This window comes from Anas acuta, chromosome 5 (assembly GCF_963932015.1).
Source record: "Anas acuta chromosome 5, bAnaAcu1.1, whole genome shotgun sequence".
NCBI classification, from domain to species: Eukaryota; Metazoa; Chordata; class Aves; order Anseriformes; family Anatidae; genus Anas; species Anas acuta.
Window position 1 is genome coordinate 57,759,619 of NC_088983.1, and position 11,332 is coordinate 57,770,950.

General features: G+C 34.2%; 1 protein-coding gene across 1 annotated transcript; it reads right to left on the bottom strand.

Annotated features, from left to right (window-relative positions):
* Window positions 1-506: 506 nt before the first annotated feature.
* Window positions 507-5,717, bottom strand: DCDC1 (doublecortin domain containing 1). The gene is given in 6 exon segments (XM_068685426.1): window positions 507-2,426; window positions 2,897-2,989; window positions 3,829-3,868; window positions 4,913-5,004; window positions 5,007-5,027; window positions 5,655-5,717. Coding segments are annotated over 6 exon segments (522 nt in total). The 3' UTR covers window positions 507-2,213.
* Between the last annotated feature and the right edge of the window lie 5,615 nt (window positions 5,718-11,332).

Here is an 11,332-nt window from a genome sequence, read left to right on the forward strand (position 1 = left end):
ATAAGCAAAAAAAAAAAGTACTATGGAATGTCATATAGAGAATAATGAACATTAGTTCTGATTTTTGAGCACATGGAATTCTACATTAACTGTCATTTTCTACGCTTGTAAACAGTATTAAAAGGCCTATTTTCTGGTATTGGTGTCTTTTCTACTTGCCGCAGTGACTTTTTCCTGTTATACTTACCCTTTTAATGGACACACAATATGCTACTTTGTGCCCAAGCTCACCTACTCTTTCTTTTCTCAAAAGACAAGGCACATCTGCCACCTGCTCTAGTCTGTGTCCCAGCAACAACTGTCGAGCAGCAAAAAGATTGATTATCAGTCAAAAACCATTCAACAACACCAGATTTTGGTAGGTTAAGCTTGCTGATCCAGCAAGAGATGGTGTGAAATTTTCAGTAACATGTGCCAACATTTTGGTGCTAAAAGAACAGCAGTGCATGTCACAATGAAACACAGCCAAAGATATGCAGACAAAGCACAGAAGTTTTTGTTTTGAACTTGGCTTGAAAAAGGAAAATGAGAGAAAGAAAAAAAGACTCACTTAATGAATTTGAAAATCTATCATAACACTAGGATATATGCAAGAAGAAACTATAGTAACAAATTATAGTGGTACCCACAGAGAAACGCTACAATAATAGTATTATTTCAGTGATTTGTACAATACAAATAGCAATGTTATCAGACACTTTTGCAAGAATAAACACAAAGATTTGTGCCTTTTACTGAATATATATCTCATTCACTATAGCCATTCCAGTGAATGGATCATCTGTATCAAACTCACAATAATTTTCACACTATCAACAACAGCTTATCACGTGTAAAATTGATGATGTAAGACACAGGTTTACTTACATAAGTTTCATCCATGAATACCTCCACAAATATGCAAACTGTGCCTTTAATTACAGGACTTAGATGATAAAATCTCTACTAATTAATATTAGATTTTTATGGATATACAGAGAGCTACAAAGTAGTCATTTTCTGAGGCTAATAGCCCGTTTTAAGTACTATCTAGGTATCTTGAAATGTTACCTGCATTAAGAAATATTAATATGTGTGAAATAATTAAAGAACAGTCTTTGTTTCAATATTTACAAATTCAGAATGAAATATTTAACACTAATGTCTCATAATACTCCCCAAGGTAACAAATGTTATTCAAAAATTACGTAGAAAAATAAAACCGAAGACTCATGTCTAAAGAAAGTATGTAAGGAAAATAAGCATGCCTGAAAGCGTAAAGAGTATATATAACATATATAATATCCATATAAAATAAGCTCACTAGTTGAATTATTTCTCTTCTAATTTTCTGCTTTGCTGTAACTAACATTTTTAAAAATATAGCACTCATTTTACTAATCCAACATTATATAAATTGGACTGTTTGATATAATGGTAAACATTTCACTATAATTGCTTCTACCCACACATACACTGTCCCAATAATCATTTTGCTTTTATAATATATTAGCTTACATCAATTAAAGGTTCTTTATTACAAATTCCACTTGAACTAATCATTGGCATCTTCAATTTGATACCAAATTCTATTTAAGTTAATGTTCTAAAATGTCACAAATTTGTTGCAGAAACCTCAGAAATCTCTTAATGATCTTAACATATGATCAAGAAAATGATTTACATTCACATTTAAAACGTGAATGATTCAGGAATAGTTTTCCCCTTGTAAAAAATATAACATAATTACCAGATTGGTAAAGGAATCAGAAGAAAAGAAAATGGTTAATAATGGTCTCACTGAAAAATTCAAAATTAATAAAGCATGGTAAAGTAGATATTCCATATTGATGGATTATACTTCCAAAAAATTTAAAATAATGACATTAATGAATCCAATCTTACATTCTGGATTATTTTTACTAGTGGAATATGCTTAATTAATTATGTCTGTTTGATGTCACTGAAACTAAACAGTAAATTCAATAATCTCTTTACATTTTCACCATTTAACCTCCTGCAGGCTCCCTAATGTCTATTCAGATCTATATTAAATTAAGTACCAATGCTAATGAAGGGCAATAAACGTGGCTGTCAGTAGATTTTTCTTTCATTAAGCACATTATCCTCTTACTGAGCTGTAAATGAGTAAACATTAGTTTTGTTAAACCATGCAAAAAGATAGGATGAAAATCATTTTTAATTGCAATCCTTAAGCCATTTGCTGGGGGTTCTCAGTTTTGTTTTTGTTTTTTACCTTTAATTCTTTTGAATGGATCTGTAAAGGTCTCTTCCACTGAAAAATAAATGTCGGCATCATGGGGTATGTCTTTAGGTTCTAGTTCTTCAGTGCTGTCTGCCAAGAACACTCATTGTGCAGCCATATTCAGGTTCAGCTTTTCAGTGCACTCCTCCAGCAGCTAAATGAATACAAGAGGTAAGGAATGCTGATTACAAACATATTTATTTTATTTTATGATCAATATTTAGTCAGAAAAAAAAAGGGGGGTGGGAGGAGAAAACCAGAAATTCATTCTCAACTAATTTACCAATCAATTAACAGCATTATAGGTCCTTCGGTGTTTTAGTGATTACTGCCAGAAGTCATGGGATACCAAGATGAGAAAAACATATACCCTTAAAAGGATTGGTTTAAAAGTGTTGTGCTCTTGCCTTTCAATGAAAAGTAACATTGTGCATTTTTCACTTCTGTATTTCTGCAGTTTATTTCACTTAGTGGTTATAAGAATTTTTAACAAGTCACGTTTTAGGAACAGTGTAAAAAGAAAGAATAGTTTCATGTAAGTTTACATTAAAGGAAAAAAGCATTTTTGTTAGGATTTGGAGCAAAAGCTGTAATTGTGCATGTAAGAAAACTTTTACTAGAGGTTCCGGAATTAATTAAGCACAGAGAAACTTTAGCAAAGATCTTTCCTGCGCCATTCTTGTAAGCTATGACTTTGATTACATTTGGCTGCTGTTTAATAACTTCAGATACTTCAAACGCCTTCTAGACGTGCCAGAATTTTGAAACAGAGAAGCAGACAGCACTGCTAATTCTGTTGAAAAAATTCAGTTTAGGATGTTAAGAAAAGAATACAATATTATTGACCCTTTTTATTTTTTTGTAAACTTTTTTTGGAACTTTTATAATTGTGCAAGAAGACAATCTGGATGTATTGTCATTAAAATTATTCATAGTATAAGAATTTATTTCCTAGCATATGAGTTAAAAAAAAATAGAAACTACAGATAAATTGGGTTGTTTTAAGCAAAATAAATCTAGGCTATCCCAAGATGACCTTATTTGGAACTTTCTAGAATACTCAAAGTAGTTCTATAACCCTACCATTAAGTACTTTTATGAAGTATCATAGGAATTTCACAAGAAAAACACTTAACTAATTATAAAAGTATTTCTCAAAATCTATAGCGCAAGTAAACAATTTAAAAAAAAAAATGATTCTAAGAAAATATAATTTAAAAGTGTTTTCAAGGCATACCGTATAGGTTATTGCTTCTAGTTCAACAAGTAAGAACTGATGTCAGAATCTCTTCTCAGACAAAATTTCAAATTGACAGCAATTATGCTTGTACAGTGGTTGCAGAGTGGGGCTTATTGTTAATTGTTTCTGTTTCCCAGATAGCACAATATATTCAGTATAGCTGGCAGAATAAAGTTAAATAAACTGATACTCAGTTAAAAAAAAAAAAAAAAAAAAATCATAACGTTTCTTAAATGCTCATACCACAAATAACATCTGTATGGGCTATTTTAAGAAAAGAAAAAAATAAAAAAAAGAAGAAGAGGAGACAGAGGGAGGGTAGTTTTATAATAAAATCTCATACTTCACCAAGAACATTTGTGACATATGGTCTCCGTCCTAGTCTACAACAAGAGGTTGAGTGCAAAACTCAAAATTCGTTCGAGGCCTAGGATTTTAAATTATATTCTATGAAAATCCTTTGCAATACTTCCATTCATTCAGTGAATGCTGAACTGATACTTCACTTAAAGCATACTGGTCTGTGACAATCTTACATATTTTACAGTTTCCACATTTCTCAAATGACGAAATGATCACTTAATAATTCTAGCCTTTTTGTCTTCTTTTTAGTGTTTCTAAAGCAAGTCATGCTATCGTATCAGAATAGCTACTTCTCTGTTGAGTGCTCAACCATATGAATGGAAAGCCAGAACATGGCCCCCTTAAAAAGTAATTATGAATTTATTTATTTATTAGAGTTTAAGATTTTCATTCACTGGGGGAAAGTATATTAAGCTACATACTGGTTTTGGATTCAGCCCTATAAGCTCCCCCCCCCCCCCCCCCCTACACACACACACACAAAATAGAGCTATTTATATTCTATCTGAGGTCATGTCTGCACACAAATGAGGGGAAATCTGGATAAATGCAAGCATCAAGATTTGTCTAAGTTAACAGCAATTTAGCAACTCAGAATAGAATGCACTAACAAAAAGCTTTTGATGAGGACATCTAAATCAAACACACTAAAATACACTTTTATTCAACAGGTCTTCACTTTAGTCACCTTTACGGTACATTGCAAAATCCAACTGTTCTTTTGTTTTTTTCCATTTTTTTTAATTTTTGGCTTAATTATAGAGAATCAACCTCTTCTTTAAAGAGAATCAACCTGATGGATATCACCCACCCGTTGCTATGCATACTAAAAATTTGAAAAGCAAACTGGAATGCCTGTTTTATTGTCATTTTATTTGTCTTTCAGAAATGTTTGATTAAAATCAATACAGTTTTTAAAATCATATACTGTAAGAACTTGTTAGGTCAAGAAATCTTAATAAAAGTTAGCAAGGTCTGTTCAAGAATATTAACTAGATCATCATTACAAGGTGACTGAACTGCATCAGACATGATTAAAAGCAACAGAGAAGAACTTTGATTACCTTAGTTGACCTGCGGGAACACTTTCAGGTCTGTTTCTCTTCAATGGTGATAATAAGAAATTGTCTGTACTGCCTGATTTGTAGCTGTCTATATGTCTGATACTCCATCACAGCTCTGAACTTATTTTGTTTGATGTGTAGAAAAATCTTGAAGTCTTGACCTTCTTGATACCATTGCTGATTGCAGACATGTTATGGACAAATAGAAGTTGTCTGGAGCTTTTCTTCCCTTCAGTATTTTCAAGAAGTGCTATTGCATAGAAAGAGAAACATTTTCTGAAACAGAAATATGATAAATATACTTAAAATCTTTTTTTTTTTTTTTTGATCTGGTCTTTCAACTAGTTTACATTATTAATGATCAACTATAAGGAGATGAAAAGCATACAACAACTTTATTGAAGTTGGAAAATACCTTATCAAACTGTGTTCATAGTTTCACCCTCATTCTTGTTTCTTCAAATTCAGCTCAATTCAGTTATTTCAATTAATCTTTTCATAAGCTAGGGCCATACTGGGAATTGTATACAGTGCTGTTGGACAGGATTAAGGGGAGGTATTTCAGCTATACTATACTACACTAGCATTGTCTGTGCTAGCTAGTCTTCCTTCATATACAATCAATATAAAATTGTCTGAAAGAGCTAAAACAAAACAAAACAAAAAGATTCAAACATTACAATAATGTGAACAGAAGCCTTCAACTTTTAGTTTGAGGTTACTACTAAAGGCTCAAAATTACCTTATACCACAGCTCAAAAACACAGATGGAATATTGACCCACAGGCAGATCATACAATCTCATTTTATCCTATCTTTGGAAGACCTGAGTCACCACTAGTATAACTGTGCCAACAGCAGCATCGAAGATCAAGACAGAATTGGATGAGGTCAAGTCCTCATTCTCCTTTCATATTCAAGTAATTGTTAAGTGTCAGAATATTCCCACTATAAATTACAAAAATGAGGTCACAACAAATATGAACTTCAAAATTTATCTGCATGAACTGCAGTACGTATACCTAGGAAAGCCTTATACTAAAGTACCATGAACACTGGAATACTAAAGTTTGGAGTTCAACTAAAAAATTCTTTTTAGTATTATGACTGAACATATTATGTAGGGCTACATATCTACAGGATTACTATTATTATTGATCCCCAGTCCTTGTTCAGCTTTTTTCTTAAAATTTACCACCATCTACTATTTACAGTGTATGTAAACTTTAGGGTACTTGTACGTACACTCCAACTCCCTAACAGAGAAACAGGCTTCAGAGAGAAAATGAAAGCATGCGGTTACCAAGAGTAATCTTACTCCTGCAGTGCACAACTGTTTTATACTTTGAGAAAACTCAAGTTCAGATGTAACCATGGTGTCCATACTTCTGGAGATTAAACACCATAAAATTAAGGTCTTAATGTGTGGAAACCTCATAAAAGACCTGTTATGAAATGGTGCTTAATAGTCAGGAAAACCAGCTTGGTACTCATTAAAGCAAAATTTCGTTTGAGTCAATGGTAAATTTAGCTGGCTGTTAACACAAAAGTGTTGTGATCTTATTTTTATTGCAAAGTAAAGATGCCCAGATAAAGTTAGAGGGAGAAGAGGTTACCAAAAATTTAACAGGATAAGAAATGTAAAGAAAACTAAAAACCTAAAGAGCTCTAACAACTATTTTCTTTCTAAAAGCAATCAAACTGATGCTTACTCATGGACAAACCACTGCAGTCTTTCTGTAAATTTCTTTATGAAATTTTACTTTCAGTTAGTCCTATGTGCTGATTTATTTATTTTCTTTTAATATATATACACAAGAGATCAAAATTGTTACTCTACTCTGGTGAAATTTTATAATTATTCATTATTACCTAAATAATGCACATTTCTCAGTATTTCTTCTTTAGAAAGGAAACAACAGTATACTAAAGAAAAGTGAACAGCCCATACAGTTTTTCTAAGACATGAATCTGCACATGGCAAATATTCTTTTCCCTAAGTCAAAACCATAGCCACTTTAACAGACGTTGGTTCAGCAACAGCTATACAGGTCAAAGTTATCACACAGTTTTGGATGTGAATTCAACAGCAGGATAATGACAGTTGCCAAGGATTTGTACTTGCTGTCGCTTAGTACTAGTGTTGCCTGTCAAATTGTCTCTTTTTCTTATACAGAAGGCATGGAATTTTTTATGGATAGCAATTACTTACAATATACAATGAAGTACATCAGATGTAACAACCACCCTTTAGCCCTTCATTATTTGGTTGTCTCTTTGTTATATCTAGTCATCCATTTTCACCTAAATTATTTATTTATACTGCATATTTGACAAGCATTTTTTTGCTTTATATTTTTTCAGTAGTTGTTCAAAAGATATAGTCATTTACTTTAATATTCTTCCATTAAAATTTACATATGTAAATTTACCTTATTATTTTTATTTTTGTAATTGCACTTTGGATTTCTCAAGAAAAGCACTATCTACATGGCAAAGGCATTTTACTTATCTACTATTAAAAATGAAAATAATAGCAATATCAGATTTTGACTATAATGGAGGGGTTAAGGATATCTTATATTTACTCATATTTGTTTGCATTGTTACAGTATTTTTCCCCAGCCATATTTCATATTTATTTGCACTTATATTATTGTTCCATTACATGCATGTATGCTCCAGATAACTGTATTAATATTTATTTATATTGACATACGAGAATGTGATGTTTCAAGTATTACAATCCTGAAACATTTGCTGGTACAGGCTTATATTAACATCATGATAAAATATGTGAAAATTCTAAGTGCAATTTTATTGTACCACAGTATATATCATGTATATGATACAAAGCAAAGCCTAACAGTTTTGCACATTTAATATGTTTAGGAAACTGGCTTCATAATATTCACCCATTAAGGGCTAACTTTATATACATAGTCTGTATCACTTTGGGAAGGACCTTCTTCGAGAAATAACACTGCAAACCTCACATCTGCCTGAGTGGTGCCAAGTAAACGAAACTGTTCTCAACTCATACAAGAGCTGGCAGTAGAAAGTGACGATTGTTTTCCTTTTATTAGGAAAGCCAAATCTCCTCTCACAGTAATGTTTCCAATAACAGTTTATTAGAAAACTACAACCTTTTCTCAAAGGAGCACATCCCAAGAAACAACAGAATAAATACATGCTGTGTGTGAAACTCATATCACACTAAAATTGTTGGGAATTTTGCCAAAGGCTTGAATGAAAATTTTATCCCAGATCTCTGAATTGATGAATAGAAAGAAACTGTTTCTCCTTTCTCTTTCACCTCCCCCACTGAAACCCTGTCATCCCAGACCATGAAAGCCATGAAATATTTTCCTCCAGTATCCCAAGGAGAAGAAAGAAGACGACACTGCTCAACTAGGCAACTCATGCCTAATGCAGGAAAAAAAAAAAAAAAAAAAAAAAAAGTTTATACAATACTTTTTGGATACCACAAGAATGTGACAGCATTCACTGACTCATCACTCTTAGCCACGAAACTAGACAGCACCCAGTATTCTTCACGTCACACCTCAAACACCAGAGAAATGGGATTTTCTCTCAGTATGTGGAACAGGCAAAACATACTCTATTTCTGTGGAATTCGGAATTAAGTTTCCATGCTAAGGAAAAGAAAACAGTGTGAAAAATAAGTGTACATTTCCTCAACCAAAGTAAGAGTTCACAAGGAAATTGATAATCGAGTCATCGTAGCATGGTTTTACTAGCTAGGTAGATAATAAGTCAATTAAAAAGCTGTAAAAGATTGGAAGTTGGGTGCAACTTATACTTGCAGACCTTCAAGTGGCTACCATCTGCTGCTACACTTCTCTATGAAGCAGAGAAAAAGGGGTAGCAGCACCTCAGGACCTTAAATGTCTGCACGGGGCCTGGTTGCGTCCCCCTTCTGGGATTTGGGCTGGGCTGGGGGCCAGCTTTGCGATGGCGCAGCTGAGGGCAGCTCCTCCTTCCCTCTGCGGGAACTGCCAGACGGCTTCGTGGGGAGGCCCCAGCACAGGCAGCCCCCTGTCACCAGGCGTGATCTGGTGCCCTAGGCCATACCTGGTGCCCCATAGTCCTGGCTTGGCCTGCGGGAGCGGGACACTGGCTGGGCCCACCATCACACTTGGCCCAGTTCCTGACCGCCGCTTTCCAGGCACAACGGGATTTCTACCCTTCAGCATGCACATCAAAACTAAACATCAAACTTTACCGACACTAATTGCCAAATTATCAAAACCAATCATGAAAGCAAAACCTCTATTGGTACAAAAATCCAGTGAACCCTCCTGACTGAAGTCAATTATTAGCACCGTAACTAATTCCAGTCTGCCATGGGACTGATGAGGAATAACTGGTATCTAAGTGAAGAAACTATCTAGCTGAAGAAACATGAGAAGACAATGTTTTTTAAGATTCCAGTACCACTAAGTCAGCTGTAGATGGATCCAGTAAGGAAGTTTAACAAACAGAAAAAAGACTGAAGTTTTAGAGAAAGAAAAAAATTGAAAATCAACACATCTGTAGGGTTTTTAGATATTTTTCCCTTTGTCTGACTGAAACTGAGAGTATATTACATTGAGAAGGTATAAAAACATCTTAAACGTTTTTCCTTTTCATCATCTTTAGACTCAGACTGATGCTAAGAAAATATTTACTCAATTATATTTTTACAACTTACCACATGGTAGCAAATTAAACATCTTACTTTGACAAATGATGAGTGAAAACTTGCAATGGCTTTACTCACACATCTTTTGCCAATATAGGTTGTGCATCCATGTGGCACATGCCATATGGTATTTTTTCTGAACACTCAATAGATTTTTGTTGTTTGCTGTTTACAAGTACAAAGGACTGTGATCTTTTCTTTCCTATGCTTAGAAATGCCTTCTGTGTGGACTTGCTCCATAGTGTTTGCAGGTACTGAGATGACGCTTGTCAACCTGTTTCCTGAATCCTCCTCCTTGTGTTTGTTTTTTTTTGTTTTTTTTTTGGTTTTTTTTTTTTTTTTTTTTTTTTTTTTTTGGAAGATAGGTGTAGCATTTACTGTTTTTCAAATTTCAGAGGATTATATACACATACATGTACCCAAATTAATTCAAAGTACAGCTGCTGAAATGATCCTTTTTAGCACTGGGTAACAACATTTACTCTCACAGAGTCTTCCCTTATCACCTCAAAAAGGAGTTTCTTCCTTTGTGTATCTTTTGTATAACAGCTTGTCCCTGTCCCATTTACTGCCGTATTTTCATATAGTTTTGGATCCAAGAAAGCAGGTACTCAAGTTAGCAGGCAATTTACACTGAAGAACTCTGTTCTTCTACACACCTGGACAGAGTAGGTGCTTGCCAAAGAAAAGAGGAGACGCTCTGTTCTGGGACAGGCAGCAGGGAGGGTAAAGATGGAAAAAAAGTGTTTGACTCTGCACCAGAGGAAAAAATATACTCTCATCTGTTCAACATCGGAGCAGGCATGAAAGCCAAGAAAAGGCTCTTGATCCATGCTGGACAGTCATAAGACAGTCTGCTCATAAGAGAGGAGAAAGAGGAGATTTTACCATGCTCCTTTGCAAGGAAAAAGATCTTTTCTTGATAAAATACCCCTTGTGTTACTCAAAAAGTAACATAATCTGCTCTGAACTCAAACATCAGATGGTTTCTTATCTTTCTTAGTAATAAACTATAGCCTTATATATGTAAAAACGTAGAAAGCTCATTATACCACTGATCTTCCCAACTATGTAACCCTTGGCAGCTACCAGATCCTGCTTGATTTCTTCTCTCCAATTCCTTCTGCATTGGATACTGTCCTCAAAGAACTTGATACAACCCCAAATCTCTCCTCTTTGAAGAAAGACAATACACAATCGTACTTGGAATAATACCAAGTTATAATGGTCAGGTAGGTGATAAACCAAGGTTGTTGCTACTGATCTGTTGCTCCCTTGTTTCCAGCTATAAAACCTCTGAATCGTATCAACTGATCCCTTTGACGAGTTACGCAAAATGGGTTGCTGCCTCATCACCCTCCCACTTGCAGCGGCAACTAGCCATCAGAACAGCATAGCTGGACCTTCCAACTGTATCTTGCAGTTGAAACTGAAAAGACACCAGAAGCTTTGCTTAAGCTAGGACTAAAACCTCTGGGTAATACAGAAATACAAAATGAAATGGTATTTGAATTACAGCAACTATATTCTTTACTGTACTGCTAAAAGCCATTTTATAACTTGTTACTATACTTGGAACGTAGTTTAGTCTTTAAAAAATCTATGTAATGGAAAAATGTTAATCAAAAGTATGATAAACTATATAATCAAAGAGCCAATTAGCCCTGTGCCCCTCTTCAACAAATATGTGGAAACATATCCAATTATCTTGGAAA